This window comes from Callorhinus ursinus, unplaced genomic scaffold (genome assembly GCF_003265705.2).
Source record: "Callorhinus ursinus isolate GAN/ISIS: 27379988/994484 unplaced genomic scaffold, GSC_fseal_2.0 scaffold1, whole genome shotgun sequence".
NCBI lineage: Eukaryota > Metazoa > Chordata > Mammalia > Carnivora > Otariidae > Callorhinus > Callorhinus ursinus.
Window position 1 is genome coordinate 30,203,101 of NW_027397063.1, and position 22,529 is coordinate 30,225,629.

A 22,529-nucleotide genomic window follows, 5' to 3' on the forward strand; every position below is an offset into this window, starting at 1 on the left:
AATTGGGTTCATTACAAAATAAAGGTTTTTTTCCCCTTTGCACACAGGGTATAATGTTTCATTAGTCACTGGTTATATAAATATAAAAAGCTACTCTCTTCTGTTAATGGTTTGGCTGTTTCAAAACCCTACTAAATGATGAAATTTGAGTGGCATTTCAATCTATAATGAATGCTGTATGCATTTCAGAATGGAGTGATAAGTGATCATTTGTGAGAACTTTACCCTTTTATCTTTTACACCAACGTTGATTTTACATTAGCTGTGATAATTTAATATAGCTCTAGCACAGAAGGGCCTTTCCTGAGCTGAGACTGTGTCTTTGGCTCTACCACAGTTGCCTATGTCCTATCGATTCTTAACTTGATGGCGGTCTGAGCACTTTCCTGTGAAATCATCTGCTATCTAGATGCCATCCTAAACTCTTAGATTTTCTCCTTTGGGTGTCAAAGGAAGTACATTATTTAAATGTTATCACATTTAATTGTTAACAGCACTGACATTATGTGTTGTGGACACTGGAGAGTTTTTCTCCCCCCTCCTAACTACACATTTACAAATTTCAGCTTTAGAACTACACATGGTAATTTGAAACTGTCAGTCTAAAATTTACTCGCGGTGAAAGGTCTAACAAAATTTAGCGTACAAATACTTGTAGGATAAAATATTATACTTGTGAAACATTTGTGCTGTGCAAGTTCTATCAGAAAAGAAAGTGGCATTTTTCATTAACAAGCTCAGAAATGGAAAAATTTATCTGTTGAACTGGTAGCCTTAGTTATATATACTATTAATCCATGTGAGCAGAATAGTTTTTTAATTTAAATTCAATTAGCCAACATAGAGTACATCATTAGTTTCAGATGTAGAGTTCAGTTATTCATCAGTTGCATATAACACCCAGTGCTCATCACATCACGAGCCCTCCTTAATGCCCGTCACCCAGTTACCCCAACCCCTACCCAACTCCCCTCCAGCAACCCTCAGTTTGTTTCCTAGAGTTAAGAGTCTGTCATAGTTTGTCTCCCATTTTTTTTGCTTCTGTATAAAAATATTGAAGTCATTCTCATATTTTCATTGCTATCATGCTATTTATTTTTTTTTAGAAGGGCTGATTATTTCCTTGTTAATGGTGTTTAAACATACTATCCCATTGCTGTTTTACTATTTGGAGAACTCAGATGAAGAGAAAAATTCATTCATTCAACAAATAAATATTTAGCACTTAACTACCAAATACTAAAGCACTTTAGGAGCAAAGAAGAATAGAACTCAAGTTTAAAATTTAACATGGAAGATGGGTAAGCAGCATTCAAGTAGTTATAATACCAAATAAAAGAACTAGAGGAGGATGGACATACAATCTTGTAGCTGTTCAGAGTCTTTGAGAGTGTGATCCAAGTGTCTATAATTAAAAAAAAAAAATAGTAACACAGCACTTCTGAATTGTTCAAAGACAAATAGTGTACATCATAAATGGAAGTAGCCATCACAGTGCCAAGTGCATACATGTTCAGTAAATCAAAGTATTATTATTATTATTATTATTATTACTATTATTATTATATTACTAGTAGCCTTAAGATACCAAAGGAAATCTCAATACAATCTCAATCTCTGGTGAAAACCTTACCCAAGGGTTGCATACAATTTAGTGACCAGAGTCTTCCCTGAATGGTACTCAGAGCATAAATTAGGTTATGTCTATTAAAGAATGAGACAATTGTAAATTCTTGCTAACTAGGCAACAAAGGATATCTTAAAAATTTAATAGTATGGCAAATTAGTTACATAGAGAGTACAGGATAAAAGTTATAATCATTCAGGGCGCCTGGGTGGCTCAGTCGTTAAATGTCTGCCTTTAGCTCAGGTCATGATCCCAGGGTCCTGGGATCAAGGCCCACATACTTCTCCCTCTCCCACTCCCCCTGCTTGTTTTCCCTCTCTTACTATCTCTCCCTCTGTCAAATAAATAAATAAATAAATAAATAAATAAATAAATAAATAAAATCTTTTAAAATTTTTAAAAATTATAATTACTCTTATTTCTCTAATGTAACATCAAGTTCAGAGGGTTTGAAGATAAAATATCTTCTCTCCAAGCAAAGACTTCCCAGACACACATCTTCCAGTATAGGGAACATAGCAGATACCTTTTCATCACACAAGGAATAGCTGCAGAGAATTATAGATGACCTTAGGCTAATCTTATTTTGTGGATAGAAGCAACACAAGTTCTAATATTTATTTGTCATCAACTGGTGCAAAATATATGTTCTTTTGAAAGTGTCAGAAACATATAGCACCTGGGAAGTTTTGAGAAAGAATTTGAGAGTGAGAAACACAAATCAGTACATTTCTTCCAAATCTTAATTTTTTTTTTCTTTCTCCACACTCCCAGTGCCTTTTACCTGCCTTCATACTCATCCTAGAGAAATTTGTAACCACTCCTCAAAATACAAATGGAAGCAGAACAGAGACACTGGGACTCCTTAGTATCATTTGCATGCTCAAAACCCTCCCCGGGATTTGGGAAGAAATACAGCAATACAAGTAGAAGAAATGAGTAGCATATTTCTTCTTCCATCAGTAATGGCACTAAGTATGGTAGGTCCAGATTGTAGGAGAGAGTTCCAGAGAGTCAGATGAGAACCAGGTTCTGGTTCCACTCAGAACCAGACTCAGGGTTGTCTCAGATGGTCATAACAGAGTAGAGATGCACTCTTCTAGAAAGGTTTGCATGACATTTCCCATCTCTCTTCAAACATATTCTTCCTATTACCATAACCCTTATATGCAATTTAAAATTATTTTGCCACTGCTATAATATTCCTTTACTTCATTGTTTTTCTACTTATGTGAATAAGCTTTTGTAACAATTCATTACTTCTTCATTGTCTTAACTTACTTTTCTAGTTTTAAATAAAATTACCCACTACAAAACCTAGCATATTTTTATTTTTATGTGTACATATTTTGCTTTTTTAGCAAATTTTATCTTAATGACATAAAAATGAGTAAAATTCTCCATAACTAGTATTATCATAGTAGAAAGTAAAAAATAATAAAAAGGTTCTTTATGTTCCTGACAGTCACTGACTTGGTATCTCTAAAATATCACTTGACAGTTATGGTTTGTTTTATTTGTTTGATCATGTATCTTTTGAAATGAATACTGATGAAAAATATGATATTGCTTTTTTTTATGTTTCCAGAATAATTTACCTCAGAAGTAACACAAACACACACACACACACACACACATGCACACACACACACAATATATAGGATCCATCACATTTTGTTAGTTAATAAGAACCATTATAAAAAGAGTGTTTTAGATTTTTAATAGTAAGAGGGAATATTACTGCTAGAAATATCTGTGTGTTTTAGCCTAGTGAAAGGTATCAGGCTATTAAATATGCCTTTTCAGCTTTTAAAAATCAACACAACTACTATTTTTGTTTCACTCTGCTTTTATTGTAAATAATAAATATCAAAAATACTCAGAGAGACTGGCATACATACAGATATTGCGGACTTCTGCAACAAGCCAAGCACCTAACTTTGTTGCACTTTTAGACATATATCTTTTTCAGAAACTATACGTACGTGCAGACTCGTTTTCAATCTTCAGTGCTGATTTTCCCTTTCACTTGATTTGTTTACTGTGAGAGAGAGGCAAATTGAGTCATGGAGGGTGGACTTTTACTTTAGCAAACATCTCCTTCAAATATTTCCCTAGGGTGTAGGATATAAATTCAGTTGCTTTAGGGTTATTAGTACCTGATCCTAAATTTAGCAAAATAATTAATGCATGTACAGGTGAATGGGATAATAATTATGAAACAGATTGGGAATATCATAAACTAATATGCTAAACTTGTTTTTAAACATATCTTACCATAGAACTGAGCAAATACAATTGTAATACATATATTTCTAGTCTCACAGTATATGTTACACATATTCATGTCATGATTATCAGTGATTTGAAAACTATTGAGAAGGCTCATCACATGAAAAGGCAAAATGAACTTCAATGCTTCCTGGTGAATATGTAGCTAGACTAAAAAGTTGGCAGTAACACATAAATTTCCTATTACATTTACGTAGCAATGAAACGTTTAGAAACAATGAGAGGCTACATGATTTTTTTTTTTCCTCTTAGTTGTAGTGTTAGGCAAGGTGATACAGATCACTTTGGAACCAAAAGAGTGAATCTTTGGGCTCATATGGGTGGGTGGGCAGTGAGAAAGAGAAGCCTGGATTATGGACAGATGCACAACCTAGTAAACATTAAAAAGAGATTCAGCTAAAATCTGTTCCCTCACACGGAAACAGACCTACCAGTTGGTAAATTAATTCTATGTACTCATAATGAGCATTTTTCCTTTGGAGAAGCTTTCTTTAAAAGCATAGATGGGAAGATACACAGGGAAGGAAGAAAAGGAGAGAAAAGACATCCATATGGAGCAACAAACAACCACTAGTGGAAGAGCCCTATGGTTGCTGCTCTCATCTCTGGTGGAGAGTTTGCAGACAGTAAATTAGTTGGATGATTCTTAAAACTGTACCTACTTTAATCGCTGAGATAAAGCATATCATTTCTGGACATGAATAAAACAGGGAGAGCTGTGATGCCTGTGGGAAAGGCACACCTCTGATGGGACGAGTGTGCTCTTAAACTCTGCAGAGAGAAGGGGAAAGTGATCAGATAGTGGAGTCAGGAGCATTGTTTCGTTATAAAACATTTAAAAAGTTGCATATGTGCAGGCATACTGAATACAGAGTTGAGTTGTAATTCCATCTCTTTGTTTTAAGATGAGTGTGAATTGGCTAAATTAAGGCTTTGCCGTTCAGAGTAAATATTTTGTTCTAAGATACAGCTCTGCCATTGTGAAGTAAATGTTTCTATGGTACCTCCATGGAGCACTGGCTAAACCGTCCATGGGGAAAACCCTCATTCCTGCCTGGATGGAAAAGAGTCCACCACCCAACAATTTTAGCACCTTAAATATCTTTCTTGGGCTATTTATACATAATCTTTTCTCTCAGTTGCAGTAAGGTAAACAGAAGAAAAGAATCCATGACACTCAGTCTTTCTAGATTTTTTTATGTGGGAGTAAGGCTAGGTCGTAGCTTTACAAAGATGTATAAAGCTCTTCTACTCAAGCGTATGAGCATTAATTGGCTCACTCATTAGAGAATTAAAGCAATATTCAAGTCCATAGGGGAAATTTAGGCATTTGTTTATAGAAATAATGGTACACCCAACTAGAAGATAGTGATCTTTCATAAAACTTGCTTTGTAGCTTCTCAACACTGTAGTTTTTACTAACATTGTAACAATACCTCATGTGCTTATTCCAGAATCTAAGAACTATCCTTACTCTTCTTTACCTTTATCTCCAATTCATCAGTAAGTTCTGTTGACCCTTTTTCCAAACCGTGTGCTCAGTATGTCCACTTCTCTCCTTTATTCTCTCTAGCCTAGACTAGAGAGACTTCCATGTCTATGATCTCTTTCCCACACAGCTGTAGTATATAAATGTTTTAAATACATATTCCTTCATATCTTTCCCCTATCTAAATTTTTCCAAAGGCATTTCACCACACTTAGTGTAAAACCCAAATCCTATTAGCCTCATTTACTAGACCCTGCATAATATGCCACTACCTGCATATGTGACATCTCATCACTCTCTACCCAATCACTTCTGTTTCCCTGGTCCTCTTTCAACTCCTCTAAGACAACACGCTCATTCTCTCTTTAGGAAGTTTACCTCTGTCCAGAATGCTTGTCCAGGAAGTAGAAGGTATTCTGTCATGAATGCGGGTATTTGCAAGAATGATTTCTTATCATTCGGATCTTGATTAAATGAATCTTCTGAGAGATACCATTTTTGTCCACTCCAATCTAAAATGGCCCCAATCATGCATCACTTAATTTTAATTCTCTGCAAGTCATTTATCATTATTTGGTATTTTAGTTGTATATTTGTATATGTGATTTTATAAATGCGTATATATACATATATATGTATGCATTTATGTTTATATATGTATATTATATATATATGTATCTGTACATGTGAATATATTCAATATCCACCCAGTAGATTATGATTTTCTTGAAAGGAGAGATCTTGTGAGTCTCATTCATCTCTGTATCTCTAGCCCTTAGAACAATATCTTCTAAATAGTAAGCAATCAATGAATATTTCTTTAATGATTATAAATTCCTTTGTCCCTCTTTGTATATCTCTGTCTTTGTCTCTCTCTCCCTCTCTTTTTCAGCAGAATAAACTTTAGTAAAATAATAATATGTATATACATACATATATATATAAACATTCATATCCACATATATTCATATATATGTGTGTCTGTGTGTATACTGCCCTTCTGAGCAAAATTAGGGAAACTGATATTCACTCTTTGGTCACCAAGGGTTTCATCTCATATTTGGTAAAGATGATATATAGAGATATATTTATTTGGCATTCCATATGTAAATGGTGCCTTATACAGTTAAGCAGTGCACAAAATGGACAGCTGTGTACAGAAGAATTAATATCTTCAATAGAAATCTTAGAAATTCCACATATGACTGAAACCATATGTTGTATATAAGAAATAGCACAGAGGACCATAGGGGAAGGGAGGGAACACTGAATGTGAAGAAATCAGAGAGGGAGACAAACCATGAGAGACTCTTGACTCTGGGAAACAAACTAAGGGTTGCTGGAGGGGAAATGGGTGGGGGGATGGGGTAACTGGGTGATGGGCATTAAGGAGGGCATGTGATGTGATGAGCACTGGGTGATATACACAATTGATGAATCATTGAACACTACATCGGAAACTAATGATGTACTATATGTTGGCTAATTGAATTTAAATTTTGAAAAAATGAAAGGAAAAAAAGCAATCCTAGAACTTAGAAGATTTATGCAATTGACTTCACACGTCTGTTAATTTTTTTTGCGAAATTCTGTGATTATTGCTTACTAAAAATTGAATTTGTTCTTTGGAAGTCTATAATATCACTTATAAAGATAATATTTATTTCTGTCCAAATATAATTTTTTTTCTGAAAATCATATCACCATGCTATACTACCTAATATTTCATTATTTCTTAAGTTTCTTCTATATACAAGTGCTTGGCCAAGCACTGCGGATCCTGTAAGAGATAAATAAACACTCCCTGATATGCCTCGACTTCTTAGTAAAAATTAAAAAGTGAAGAGTTTTCACTCCTGTGCTTCACCCTGATGCAACTTCAGAGATGTTTTCAGGGTCCCTTCATTATTCGGAATATTCCAAGAGACATATTCAGGAGAATATGAAGTTCCATGGTTAGAAATGTTTTACTTTGGTAAAATATTCACTTTCTTATTGAGAGCATATTTTAAATGTCAATAACTTGGGGAAGGTTATCAGTTTGTATAACTAAATCCCACGGGAGAACCAGTTTATTTAATAATCTGTTGTAAGGTTAGGAAAGACCTTGCTTTGTGTGAACTCTGAACTCTGAACGTTAGGGATGTGGGTCAGTGTCTGGATTTCTCAATCAGTACTTTTCTACTAGATCATGCGTCTCCTACGTGTATTCATATATGCTTTGAGTTTTTCTTTAACCGGTGACAGAACTATTCTCCCAAACAAAACTTTTATCCTCACAGAACTTAAAGTATTTGACCGTATCATCTGATTTACTTTTTGGCAAAGTACTTTGAAGAAAGAGCTCATCGCATTGAAGTAGGTGGAGCTTAAATAATGTAGGATCCTCCACTTGGAAGGATTTTTTTTTCCTACTTTAAATTTTACTTCACTTTTGTCAGTTTGGAATGTGAAGGGATATTTTAAAAGAAAAAACTGCATCCATTTTTTTCCAAACAACAGGCTGATTTTATTCATAAACTTTCCTTATAATTACATGGAACTGTTGGTTACCACTTACAGTTTAAAATTGCAGTACTTTTCATTTTTTAAAAGCAGCCTTTTTTTTTTTTTTTTGCATGAGTATTCCATTTAGTGTGTGAAGCCAGTGGAAGCTATCAGAGGGATGAAAAGGGGATTCATTCAAATCTAATTTTTAAAAGGGTTCCTTTTTATGAAGCAGATGAGGTTACCATATGGCTCTTGAGGAGGAAGCATGCACCAGCAAGTTGAGGCCTTGTCCCAGCCTGGTGATTGTCATTTAAGTAAGAGCCTTGGTGCTGTTATCCGTTCTTATGCTATAATCCAAATAGGCTGCTACATGTAGCGAACATAATGGGAACAGATAAACGTCCTTCTCTGAACAAGTAAAAAAGCCAATACAGTACATTTTTCCTCTTACAATTGCTTCCAATGGCAGTGCAATTATCAGTAAGAAGGTTAAGGATGCCCTATTATTTCTTAAGGTTAGGAAATGTGAATAGCTTCTTTCAAAAAGACACTTCTTAACTTAATACTTCTAATATTATGTTGAGTTCTGACCCGCCTGTATCTCCACTAATAATCCTTAGTTTGGACTCACTCTTGATTACCCTTGGACCACCCTGGGGAGTTAGTGACATAAAGCAGAAAGAAAGTAGACATATGGAGTCCAGACTAAATGGTAGCAATTTTTCTCCCTATTGAACACTAGTCCTTGGAGAGAAACAAGCAGCTTGGGCTTCTGGGACTCTTTAGACTTAATTTTGCTTAGAAAATCCATTCTGAATGGGCCAGAATGCCATTTTTAAAAAGAGAAACTGCCAGAAAACAAAACAGGTTGACAAGTTAGAAATTATTGCATACTGCCTTTGTAGAGAACAGAACATACCTTTAACCTGAAAAGCGCGTTATTGGAAAAAAGGTGCTACACCATTCTTCAATTTATTGTATACTGTGCTTGTTGGAACCTGATTTCATTTTAACAAGGTTATACAGGTCTGCTGTGCTCTAATAAGCTCCAGTAACAAAATGTGGTTGCATTTTTTTTAATTCTTTCATTAGGATGTGATTAAAAAGGGCACTTTTCTATTATTTGAATTGGATGATGTGATTTAGAGCTCTAACACTTTTAAAAACATTGAAAACCCACATTCAGAATATAAGATTCTTCAGTGTGCTGCATTTTAATTTTTTAAATAATCATTTAGACTTGAAGACTCTTAGCAGAAATTTCTAAAAAACCATCTCATACATGGTAATGGGAAGGAGGGGAGATTATTTTTTTGCACAAATTAACCATGAATAAGGCTCAATTACTGATTCATGTTATTAAAAATGATATTATTCCCTATCTACTGACGTCATTGTCATTACCACTGGTAGGAGCATTATTTATAAAGTCCCAGTCAAATTCAAAGCATAGAACTAGGTACCTGTAGGAAGCACAGAAGCGTATCATTATTCTGTTCTGTTTGTTATCTTATCATCTTGTTGGCTTGTGAAAAACATAAAATACAAGCAACGCATGTTAATGCCAAATAAATGTTATAGCCTCCCTTGTTTTCAACCACAAATTTCGTGAAAAGCTTTGGTATATATTATGGGTACTAAGTACTTTATTATTAATATGAGTTAGAATAATAGAGTGTATCACTTGATTATGTAAATCAGAGAAATTTAAAAAATCTTACTATAGCATCACAGATGTATTTTATTCTCAACTGGGAGATAGAAATACAGACATGGAGCTAGTTAGAGGCCTGTAACTCTGGTTGTGCCCATAATGGTTGGCCACGAATGTAAAGCATTGTTGGCATGGGGGTATTGGTAAGAAAGTGAGGGAAGCAGTACATAAACTCAAATAAATAAATAAATAAATAAATAAATAAATAAATAAATAAATAAGATGGATATTCAGAAAGAAGGGGAATCAGTTGATATTCAGTTGTTTAAGGGAGTCTTCACAGAGCAGATCCAAATCAGGCTGAAACTTGGGAGTAGCATTTTACTAGGTACATCAAGAAAGGGGCAGAGATTGGAAAATACTGGGGGATTGAGTCAGAGTAAACTTGTCCCACCAGCAAAATAATATTTTAAAAGACAAAGACATGTTGACTTGAGCCTGAAGTTAATTGGAGAAATAGATATGTAAATAAAATGGTAATGTAATATATAACAAGCATGTGTAGAAGTATGTGCTAAGTGCCTTGAGGGTGCTTTGAAGGAAGAGATTAACTCTGCAGAGTTGGTTAATGCTTTACAGATGAGATCATATTTATCTAAACTTAAAAGACAATAAATGTAATAATTAACGTCAGGAAACAGGATGTGGCTCTGAGAACATGGCAGCAAAGAGAAAAACAGCAAGTCTAGAATTTTGGAAAAAGACTTGTGTCAGGGGCACATGTTTTCTTGTGTGCTAGACTTTGCCTTCTTTGCTTATGTTAACCGGGCACTATGAAAAATAAAGAAAAGAAGCCAGGCATATATGCCCTTTGGAACTCTAGCCCCTCTTGTTCCAGTGCGGTGCCTAACAACGATGGTGGAGGCAGTTTTGAGTTCTTCATGGCAGAATCAAGCTGGTTGCTCAGGAGAGATGATGGACTGATGAATTAGTCATAACAATTTTAGCCATGGTCCCTGGACACGGATTTCAGTTTCCTGATTCAACAACTTTGTTGTGGGAGCTGAAATTGTGCTTATGCAAGTGAGTAGGTCCTTACAGAAGTAACCCGCACTATTTATACTGCATTTATTTGTAACCCAGCATTCACTCCCATGAATAAGTCTTGGCTCCCTACTTAGACTTTGTCTGCACTAATATGCAATTGTACAATTGACTAAATTTGGGGTTCTGTCTGACATTATTGAAACACTCCTGAATTTTCCTTTTACAGGGAAATAGTATATATATTACAACTGAAATGAAAAGTGTAATTTATTGTAATTCACATCTTATGTGTAGGTAAAACTATAAGCAAATATTTTCATGTCTTAGAACCTTTACTTTTCTCAGTTTCCTATCAAAAATGCTCACTATTTTTCCTTTCAACAACTCCTTGACTTTGGTATGGTCTACATCTATCTAGACAAGTAAATCAGATTATTTTTACTTTGTTTATTTTCCCAAATACCATTTTTATCCACTACATATTTTATCAATTACTAATTCTTCATTCTTTGTGCCTTAACATCTAGGAAATATATGATAAAGTTAATTTCTTTTGCAAATTGTAAATTCTGAACATTTTATTTGTAACTACTTTTTTCCCAGGCAAATTCAATATAATTTGATTCAAATAAGATATTCTCCAGGGAAAATAGCAATAAAAAATTTGACGCCATATTTCGTATTGTAGAAATCAGAGATGAAATGCCATGTAGTTAATTGATTAACTTATTATATAGTTATCATTTCTGAATTTTGATATTCATAAATTATGTCACAAACCATTCATTTCTCTATTTTTTTAAATTTATAGTTACTTAGCATCCATGTTCAGACATCCTTTAATCATATGATATTAAAATGTAAGGCATATATTAAGATCTTCTAAAATCGACAAGTCATATTCAGCAAATTACATTTAGTGTTAATATGACTGCAGATTATCTTGCTTTATGAAGAGTAAATTAAAGTCAAATCAGGATTCAGTTATTTTTATTATGTGTGTGTGCATGTGTATAATTCTCCTGCATGTGGATTAGTGTATTTTTATTCTTAAAAAAAATAAATGGATATGTCTTGGGAGGGGAAAAAATGACCTGCATTTTCTATCCTGTACTATATTTGATTAAGTACTTTGTATTAACAGTATAATGGTTTTAAAAATGTACAGAATTCTAGATACCTCAAAAATGAGACAAATGGTAGGTACTAGTGTTTCCAATGTCATGTTTCCTTTTGAAAATGTAGCTCCACTTTCACTATTGATATCTAAATAAAAGGTCAAAAGAGAATGCGCCAAACCAGACCTTTTAAACAATTGGAAAATGATGCTAACTGTTGCCAGTCGGTTACAGGAGTGAAAATCAGATCTGAGTGTTTGGACTTATAAAGGCAGCTCAAATTCTTTTTCTAATTTCTGCTTTGACAAGAGTTGCAGTCAGGCAGCTAAAATAAATGATCTTGAGATGGAAGTGTTCCAAACACCTCTCCATTATACTCATATGAAATAAAATATTCTCTCTGTACTCTAATATACACATATATGCATATATATTTAAATTTAGAGACAAGGAAGTTCTATCTCAAAATTCTTTCATCCTTTAAGTGGGGATAATAATATAGACAGTTCATAAATTTGTTGTGATCTTTTATTACTGATCACAATAGGATCTACTTAATGAGCCCTCCTGGCCTGTTACCCTTTCTCTGAAAGTCTCGAATTAGGTGAAAATGAAGAGAGTTCATAAGGAGGCATGGAGGACATGAATCTCGGGTCAGGCTCACACTGCTTTCAAAGTAGCAGGAAAGGTGGGCAATAATTCATTTTGTTAGCAAGGGTATTTATTGAAGGAAGAAGCTGTAAGTTTTGGTCTTAAAAATTTATCTTTTGGGGTACCTGGCTGGCTCCATTGGTAGAGCATGTGACTCTTGATCTCAGGGGTTGTGAGTTCAAGTCCCATGTTGGGGGTAGAGTTTACTTAAAAAAAAAAAAGGAAAAAAATTATCCTTCAGAAAATAATTATTGTCTATTTATATTAAAGACAGAGAAGGATTTTTTTTAGTAGAAGTAATAAAATCTTTTAGTTTTATATTAACTAGATGACCCTGTCAAAAAAATGGACTTTTTTAGATCCCCTAAAATATGTTATATATTTATTATGCTATAAACAAATTCATTTAGTAAGTATTTATTCACCTTCTAAATTGTGCTAGTATCCTAACAATAAATAGGCAGAGTTCTTCCCTTCAAGGATTAATTGTCAAGTGTGGAGACTGACGTCAATAAAATCAGAGCAGACAGAAAGTTTAGGTAGAAGAGAGAAGTATCATACATTTTTTTTTGATCTTCCTAAGAATTCTAACGAATTCCAACTGATCCTGTGTTGCTGAATTTCAGTTGATTCTGATTACTCTTCTGGTGTTCAGTATTTAGATTATTCCAAATTTTGCTATTTTACAATAAAGCTGAAATAATTGAATAAACAAGAATGTACCATAAAAAGGATAAATGAAAATGTTTAAAATGTTTCACAACACAGGATGAAATAAAGTTAGTAGTGATTACAAATGTAACAGTGACTGGAGAGATTTCTTATTTGACAGATGCTTTTCTTGGCCCAATTGTCATTGGACCAAGGTGTTTTCCATCAGATTTCTTTCAGCAGATTTGTTTTTAGGTACATATGAAGTCGAAAGGAAAGGATGTGGGAGAATGATGGGCTGACAAAGCAGGAGTCAGAATATGAGCCAATAACGATATGTAGTGTTATCTGTCTGGACACTTTAAAAGACTCTCGGGCAGTTCTCTTAAAGTGGATTAACAATTATAAAACTATTGGGTTGTTGTTTTCTTTTTTTTTGGTTCATTAATTATTACTCTAGGAAAAGCCCTAAATTTCATGCATTTTCACGGTTATAGGAAATAAAGATATTGTTTGGTTTATACAAAAATATTCATAGTACCTGAAAATATATAGACCCTCTCCAAAACAAATCAAGATTTATTATTACTCATTTTTGTTGATATGGAGTAAAAAAGAAAGTCCACATAATGTTTTTTTGGCTAACCTAAAAAAATGAACACACAACACCAAAACCTGTTATTTGTGTTCCAGTTCTTAGGAATTGAATGGTTTTAGCTGGTTTTGAAAGGCTGCTTTTCAGATCTAATGGGATCTTATTTTAACTCATTGTCTGATAGCAAATAACCTGAATTTTATCATCTGTGCTATGTTTGATGGTATTAGTTTCTTTACATGGAGTTTTAAAGGGCTAATATCATTGTATGTTCTTGTATTTGATAGCCTTGTAAGTCATTTCCCTTTGCATAAATTAAATACATATATTTGGAGATCCTAATGAGCAAAGGATTTTACTAGCCAACGAAGAATGTATTATTTTCTATTTTAGGTATGCATGAAAATTAAGATTACTCATGTTTTTTTAATTTAGAAAATATCTTGCATTTACCTCCAGCCTGCCTAAACCTTTTAGGGAAGCTTACTATGAAAATAAAAAGGTATTATAAAAATTAGTAAATAAGGAGTATACATGAACATATACATAATATTTATTCAGTGTACAATGTTGTTAAAGTCAGTTCTATTTTATGATCATGGTAATTGCACACCAGGCAATAACCATTTTCTCCACTGATTAATGTACCACCATTGAGTTTTTAGAAGGTTGTTTTCTTAATTTGACTGTCTAGGAAGCATTTTCCCTGTTGAAAAACAGGTGTAAACATCAATACCCAAGACAAGAGAGCGAGCTCCTACTGTTTTCCGATGTCTCCAGTGTAGAGAATCCAGCAGGTTCAAGTCTGAGAATTGAGGAGGGCTAATTTATCAGAAGTAAAAAACTAGAATATTTTTGGTGTGACTCAAAGACTTTAGCTGAGAGAATGACAGGAAGCCTTTTAACAGCAAAATAATCTGTCAAACACTTTGACTATATAGGGACTGTGTGGCAAACATGTGAAATCAAGCCCCAGCACAGTAATTACAGGTAATTTGTAAACTGTTTCTCATTTCCTCACTGTGTAAATTATATGCCTATCCACTTGAAACAAGATTTGACTTTTTGAGAATCTTACTGAGGTTCTATAGCTTGACACTGGCTACATTGTTTCAGTGTTTCCTACCCTACTCTTCAAATTTTCGGCCAGTTTTGAGTGAAAGGAAGATTTTGGTGTAAAATTCTAAGTTATTCTTTCTGTTTATTATGTTTTCTGTATTGGAATCTAGCGTTAACTTTCGGCAACTTTTACTAATCATGGATTAGGGGTTGAATATTATGGCTCAAGTCTATGTTCAATCACCTCTCCTATGTATGTCAAATAAAATAAATCCTAAACCTTTCAGAATATTGGGTTCCATTCTAGTTGACTCAATACTTGTTAAAGACTCCTAGGTACTGCAAAATTGTTAGAAGGCGTTACCAGCTAATCAGGGTAAGAATTGCAAGACTCTAAGCTGTACATTAACATCATTTGTGAGAAAAAGAAAAGCAAAGTAATAATAATAACAATTAGCTTCTTTTTTTGTTTGTTTCTAAAGATTGCTGTCACCTTATTTCCTATCATTGTTTTCCTAAAAGAAAAAAATCAAAGAGCATTTAACAAGCATAACTCATCCATCATTAACATTTCTTTAATCTTACATAGTGGTGTTATTTGTGTTTATTTCTGTTGTGTTTTTTCTTTGTTTACTTCTTTGACAAAGCATGTCTTTTTTTGTTGTTTTACCTATTTGTATTTTGCTACTGCATGTCACACTTTTTAAATGACTCAGTGAACAAATGAATTCTTGTCATTTTAAATTTCACTCTACACGTTACAAACAATCTGCTTATTCTCAAACATCGCTCCAAGTTTTTGCTTTGTGTGGGAGCAGGAAAAAGAAGTGAACAAAAAAAATGACAAGAACCATGTGGTACAGCCAGCTTTGTGCCTGATAATCTGTGTAAGCCTGTTAAAGTTAAACCTAAATAAGACCTGTGTATTTATAATTTGAATCATTTGTGTTTCTCTTTTGTTTGCATGATATGATTTTGTTTTATATTTTGTTTTTTTCCACTCACCAGATGTTCCCAACACTTTGCTTCCCACTACTATCATCCCCTCCCTTACCACTGCAACAGTCACAACCACTGTAGCCATAACAACCAGCCCAACCACATCTGCAACAACCAGCAGCATAAGAGGTACAGTATGCTTCTTTGTTATGGCCTGGAAAACACATTAAATGAAGCTTTAAGGGTTTTTTTTTTAAAAGGGTAGAAAAATCGAGATCCAATTTTACTTAATTATAAGAAGTAATTAAGTCACCTAAATTGCTATCAATTAGGGTTATTGGAATAGAATATGAGGCAAGATTGTACATTTTAACTTTTTTAGTGCCACTTATAGCTATTATGAAAATATTCCAGAATATAGGTTAAAAATATATGGAGCAAACACTGAACAAGTTTAAATGTGAACATGGGACACTTTTTTTTTTCTTTTTGTCTTGCCTTATAAATGTAAGCAAAGAAATAAAGTGTTCAAGGTTGCAAAGGTAGCTTTTGCTTTTTAAAGATCTTTGTTTAATGGTAATAACTTATTCTTCTGCCACTGGATTAAAAATATCCACAGTGTTGAATGTGTTCTAAAAATTGGCATAATTCATAGGGTCATTAGAAACTATTCATCACATAGAACTTTTAAGTAAATATTCAACAAGTCATCCTAAAGGGATTCTCTGAGTAGATCTATTTAGTCTACTAACAGAATGTTCTAAAAACGAATATTGATAAAGCTGTCCAGGACTATAGGAATTCATTTGGCTCCATGAGTAATTTCTGGTATTGGTTTATTAATAAATATTTTTGCTTTAAGGAAAGCAAACTTGAAGAAATAGAAGTAGTCTTTAAAGGCAAAAAATAATTGCATTATGGTTCAGAAATATAAAAAAAAACATTCCTGAGCAGTCATTAAGTGGTTAGTAGGTGATGAAGAAATTAAAAAAATTTTGAGTGCATTATAGGAAACAGATTTTAAACTTAATTTTTGCATAAGCAATGTTCAAAGAGAATTTGTCCTATTAAGTTTGTCTTTTCGTATTTATACATGTTTTGTGTCATGTTGGCTATACTAATATGTGTTAAACTTAACAATTTAACTTGAAATCATGGGGACTTTACATTAATATATGTTAAAGTTGTACTAAGTACTGGCTTAACATTATTTTCCTTCACTTGTAAATATTGTTCAGTTAGACTATTAAATTGAGTTGCTAGCTTTAACGTAACAGTTATCATAATATTTTTCTCTTGCTTCTGAAAAATATCTGATATTAGATAATTATTAATGTTTATTAATCATGTCAACTCTACTATATGATATATGATTGATAACTGAAGTTTGATGATAGTAGCTATAAGATTTTCTCAAAAAGCCCTATGTTTATATTAGTATTATTAAGTGAACTGTATTTGAGCTAAATCTATAAATGAGAAGAATTTAAAGATCTTATAACAATTTATATGGAAATGGGGGGAAAGTAATAAAAATGAAAAAAGGTAAAATATACTTTGTGATATCATATGAAATGAAAGATAACTAAATTTTTACTGTGCTTCAATTTATTATTTTTCCAAAGATTTTTAACAAATAGCAATTTAAGTGAAATGCAATTAGTGCATGCTAACAAAATCCTGTGATAATATTGTTCTGACTGTAAAGACAGATCACTTTGATGGAAAAGGATGGTGACATTGACTTGATTTTTTCTGAAGACCTACTTAAAACAAAAAAAAATTTCCTAATAGTCAATTATTCCTTCTTTCTTCAAAAACATTTATTGAGGACTTGCTATATATATATATGGCATCATGCCAGACAGTACCATTATGGAAATTAAACATGCTGTATCTAAAATCACTAGCAATTAAATTAACGCATCCTTCCTAAGTAACCAGTGTCTGTGCTTAATGAAGGAAAAGTATCCATGCCCTTTCTGAGTATATATATGTATACACACACATCTTAGAATAGAATAAGAGAAAAATGTTTTATTTCGAAGTGAGGTGTTTAAAAACATTTTGTATTTGTTCACATGCATCTTAAGTGGAATCTTACTTACTGCATCTGAAGCAGCCTGTTAAAATGAAATAAATTTTCTACTTTTTCTAGTAAATTCACTTTTTACAGGTTTCCTAAAATGTTCTGTGATCTTTACAATATGGACTTTAAAAGTGGTAAAGAATTAATCTTTTCTGCAGAGGAACATATAAACGTCAGAGAAGACACACACCATTCCCTGTTATTTTTACTTAACAACTGGAAGATATTTTTCAAAAGGCACCAAAATATGTGGAAAGAAAAATGTATTTTATAAGTTAGGCACTTCACAGTAGTTATTTTGTATAGAAAAAAAAATGGCAGCATTAACATTAAATGTTAGTCTAATGCCTACTTTTCTCTCCTATCTTCAGCAAACCGCTGGGGGCTGGGAAAAGTCACCAACCTCACCTGTGTCATTAATGTTCTAGTCCATATTTGAGGGAGTGGAAGACTCAGTCAGTACATAAACATTGTTATGAATTATTTTATGTATTTATCTGTTTAATTTACATTTTCATTTACTAGAATGTGAATTTCATCAGAGCTAGGACTTTTTAAATTTTTAATTCGAGTACAGTTGACATACAATGTTATGTTAGTTTCAGGTGTACAGCAGAGTGATTTGAGAAGTTTATACATTATTCTGTGCTCACCACAAGTGTGCCACCATCTGTCACCATACAGTGCTGTTACAATATCATTGACTATATTCCTCATGCTGTGCCTTTTATTACCGTGACTTATTCATTCCATAACTAGGAAGCCTAAATCTCCCACTCCCCTTCACCCATTTTGCCCACCCACTAACCCCCTTCCGCTTTGGTAATCATCAGTTTGTTCTATGTATTTGTAGGTCTGATTCTGCTTTTCGTTTGTTTTATTCATTTCCTTTTTTTCGACTCCACATATGAATGAAATCGTATGGTATTTATCTTTCTCAGTCTGACTTATTTCACTTAGCATAAAACCCTCTAGGTCTATCTCTGTTGTTGCCAATGACACAATCTCACCCTTTTTTTTATGGCTGAGTAATATTCATGTGCATATGTACGTTTGTGTGTGTGCATGTGTACACCACATCTTCCTTATCCATTCATCTATCAGTGGACGCTTAGGTTGTTTCCATATCCTGGATATTGTAAATAATGCTACAATAAACATAGGGGTGCATATTTTTTAAAAAGATTTTCTTTATTTATTTGACAGAGACATATTTATTTTTGAATAAGTGTTTTCATTTTATTTGGGCAAATACCCACTAGTGGAATTATTGGATCATATGGTATTTCTATCTCTAATTTTTTGAGGAAGCTTTGGGGTGCCTGGGTGACTCAGTTGATTAAGGGTCTAACTCTTGATTTCTGCTCAGGTCATGATCTCAAGGCCATGAGATCAAGCCCCACATTGGGCTCAGTGCTGGGCTTGGAGCCTGCTTAAGATTCTGTCTTTCCCTCTTCCTCTGCCCCTCCCCCCCCACGCTCTTTCTCTCAAAAAAAAAAATCTTTTTTTTGAGGAAGCTCTATACTAGTTTTCACATTGTTGTGAATTTTGTACTCTCTTTTTTAAGTTGTATGGTATTCCTTTATTTGTGTATTGCCTATTAGAACTTTCATATGCAATTATTCTTTGAATGCAATTCATTTACTTATAAATTAGTAAAAGACATTTCAAAATTATAGTTAAAAAAGGAAGGTAATAAGAATGTATTGCCTAAGGGCACCTGGATGGCTCAGGCGTTAAGCGTCTGCCTTCTATGTCATGATCCCAGAGTCCTGGGATCCAGCCCTGTGTCAGGCCCCCTGCTCTGCGGGAGGCATGCTTCTCCCTCTCCCACTCCCCCTGCTTGTGTTCCCTCTCTCTCTGTGTCTCTCTCTGTCAGATAAATAAACAAAATATTTTAAAAAAAAGAATGTATTGTCCAAGTAAAGTTGAGAACTAAAGAGAATTCAATATTTTCATCTTGCAGGGTTTTTTTGTTTGTTTGTTTCATCCCTTTCATTCAATAATCTAAAGTAAAGTAACTATATTTGACTTTATGAGGTTTAAAAGTTCTTTCTTCAAATTTCATACACCATAACATTTACCTACCTGTCTATATATTTAATAAGTGGCTGCAAATAAATCACCCTTCATGTCTCCATCTACACTCTTTCACTGCTACTGTTTCCCATCCTTAGATATGTTAAACAATTTAAAATACATTTAAAGAATCACACCTGTGGCTGTATTAGAAATCAAGGTGAAACAGAACAAAAGAATCTCCTCAAATCATCAGCCACAACTTTGAGAATTTTCACATCTCTTCAGTTTATATGTAAAATGCATTTCTGTTAGGAGGAAGAGGAGCCTCTATACTAGTTTATACTAGTAGTATTTCATTCCATATGGAATGAAAGCTAGCAATTAGCACTATCTTGTTACAAATAGAGGTGTTAAGACATGGAGAAGCCAGCAAATTTGAGCAGTTCTGGGCAAGATGGGAAAACAAATGTGCCCTAGAGGCATTTTTGGGGGTGAGTAGAAGGTCTTTGGTCTTGGACAATGAATCAAATTGAGCCTCAGCATTTTTATCAGAAAAATGAGAAACACTTGATAGAAGCACTTAATTCCCAGGTTGTCTTGAGGATCAGATAATATCTAGAGCTCTGGAAACATAATCAGCACTCAGTGTATAATAGGATTATTTTTCAGTTCTTTTTAGTAAAACAAATGTGTTTATCTATAGTTGTATCATGCAATTACTGAAATTATATATATATATATAACTTGGCAAAGTTTTTTTGGTGTTAGTGTACTGATTATTTTTAAGCCCAATTTTAATTGATTATATGGAAAATTAGATAAAATATTACTAGAACATATAGAATTTATCTATCCATGAATATAGTAATAGTTTATATACTTATTCTGGATTTATATCATATATCTAAAACCTGAACATTTTATAGATCTCTTAAAATATTTTTCATTACAAAAGACCATTGCTACAAGACATTTTAATTTCTACTTTTGGAAATTGCAGGGTTTTTTTAAGTCTAGTGGCCTGATTAACCCTATCATTCAATTCACATGGCATATATATACTCTCACAAATGTTTCTAGTTTTTTTATCAATGTGATAAATGTTAATGAGTTAAATATGATCATTTATGAAATGCTTCCAAATGACCTGATGTGATTTCTAGTATTAATATTATTTTAGCATGGTGTGTTTAATTTGAAAACCTTTTTCATTTTGATTATGTCATAGAGCTTTAATTTCATAACTGTGTCATACTATAGGAATCTTTAGCAGTATCCTCACTTTATACAGATAACAATATAAAAGTATTGAAAATTTAAAAATGTGTATGTGAGACAATGACATGTATCAGTGGTTAAGTCTATCATTATTTTTAAAATTAGTATTCATAATGAATATTTTATATTTATCAAGACAGAAAACTTCTAAATTTCTAATTGCTGTTTCTGGCTCTGCAAAATTGTTAATGTCTTTCAAATACAAAAATGAGATGATAGATGTAAACAGAAGATATAAAACATCTGATATACTTACTGTTAAATACTAAGAGTCTGTTCAGATACTTTATGCATTTCGATACATCAAATAGGGAAACATAATTCCAAACTTGATGATGAAATTATTTATATAGTCTATCTCTGTAAACATCTAAATGAACTATTAGTTCAAATATAGATTTGGGTTTACATTAGACTTTGAAATGGAAAAAAATAATTTTATAGTAATAAAATTACATAATTTGTCTAATAATCTTAACCAACTTATTAATTATAATGAGGCTAATTGCAATGGGACCTTATTTCAGCATGGCGTTGCAAAACAAAAACAAAGGACGTCTTTTAAAAATTTAAGAACTTGACCATTATCACACTATCTACTAGAGTAATAATGACCAAACTCACAAAATTTAAAGATGGGTACTGTTGCATTGATTGTAGCCTATTGGTAGTAATGCTTTCAGATAGGAATGCCTGAGGGCACTGTCCTGAGCGGGGCCCCTAATACTTGTAGGAGACCCCATAGACATTAACTCCACCAGGGCCAATGATGTGGCTGAACTAGCCCTTGTGGTTCTTATTATGAGCTCAGGATGCATTTTAGCAAGAAACCATCAGAAACTGAGACACAAGAATTATTACTCAGTTCCTGGAAGGCCACACAATGAGGTCACAATCAAAAAGAGAGAGAGCATGCATGGACCTGGTGCTCTGCCTTTATTCGAGTGTCTAAAGGTTTTGAGGATCACTAATTGGTGAATTTGAAGCCTAAGAGTGGGAATGAGGTCACCAGAAGGAAGAAGTGGGGTTACTCAAAGTAGTCAGGTACCTAAGGTATCCATCGGTTTCTGAAAGAGGAAATTTCACAGATAGGGCAGCCTAATTCCTTATCTTGTTGTTTGCCTAACAGCTCTATCCTACTGCAGGCAATATGTTTATTCAAGGTGGATGTCTTTTGAAATGGATACCTTGAAGGGACACCTGGGTGGCTCAGTCCATCAAATGTTGGCTCAAGTCATGATCCCAGGATCCTGGGATAGAGCCCTGAGTGGGGCTGCCTGCTCAGCAGGGAGTGCCCTTGTCCCTCTCCCTCTGCCCCTCTCTCTCACAGGCTCTCTCTCTCTCTCACTCTCTCTCTCTCAAATAAATAAACAAATAAATAAAAATCTTAAAAAAAAAATGGATACCTTGACAATCAAAAGCTTAATGTCAGGCTATGCCACTGAAGGTTCTCAATTCTTCACTATTAAATAGCATGCTAATTTTGTTACTTATGTTTAAAAATGTAATATTAAGTGAAATATTTTAA

General features: G+C 33.5%; 1 protein-coding gene across 6 annotated transcripts in view; it reads left to right on the forward strand.

The window, feature by feature from the left end:
- Positions 1-22,529, forward strand: part of CADM2 (cell adhesion molecule 2) — a 1,066,008-nt gene that overhangs the window by 975,852 nt on the left and 67,627 nt on the right. For 5 of the 6 annotated variants that reach the window (XM_073892096.1, XM_073892076.1, XM_073892084.1 and 2 more), the window contains one exon: positions 15,682-15,801. The exons of the other annotated variant lie outside the window; for it this stretch is intronic. In XM_073892096.1, coding sequence (XP_073748197.1) covers positions 15,682-15,801 — 120 coding nt within the window. The remainder of the gene's footprint in view (positions 1-15,681; positions 15,802-22,529) is intronic. 6 annotated transcript variants of the gene reach the window in all.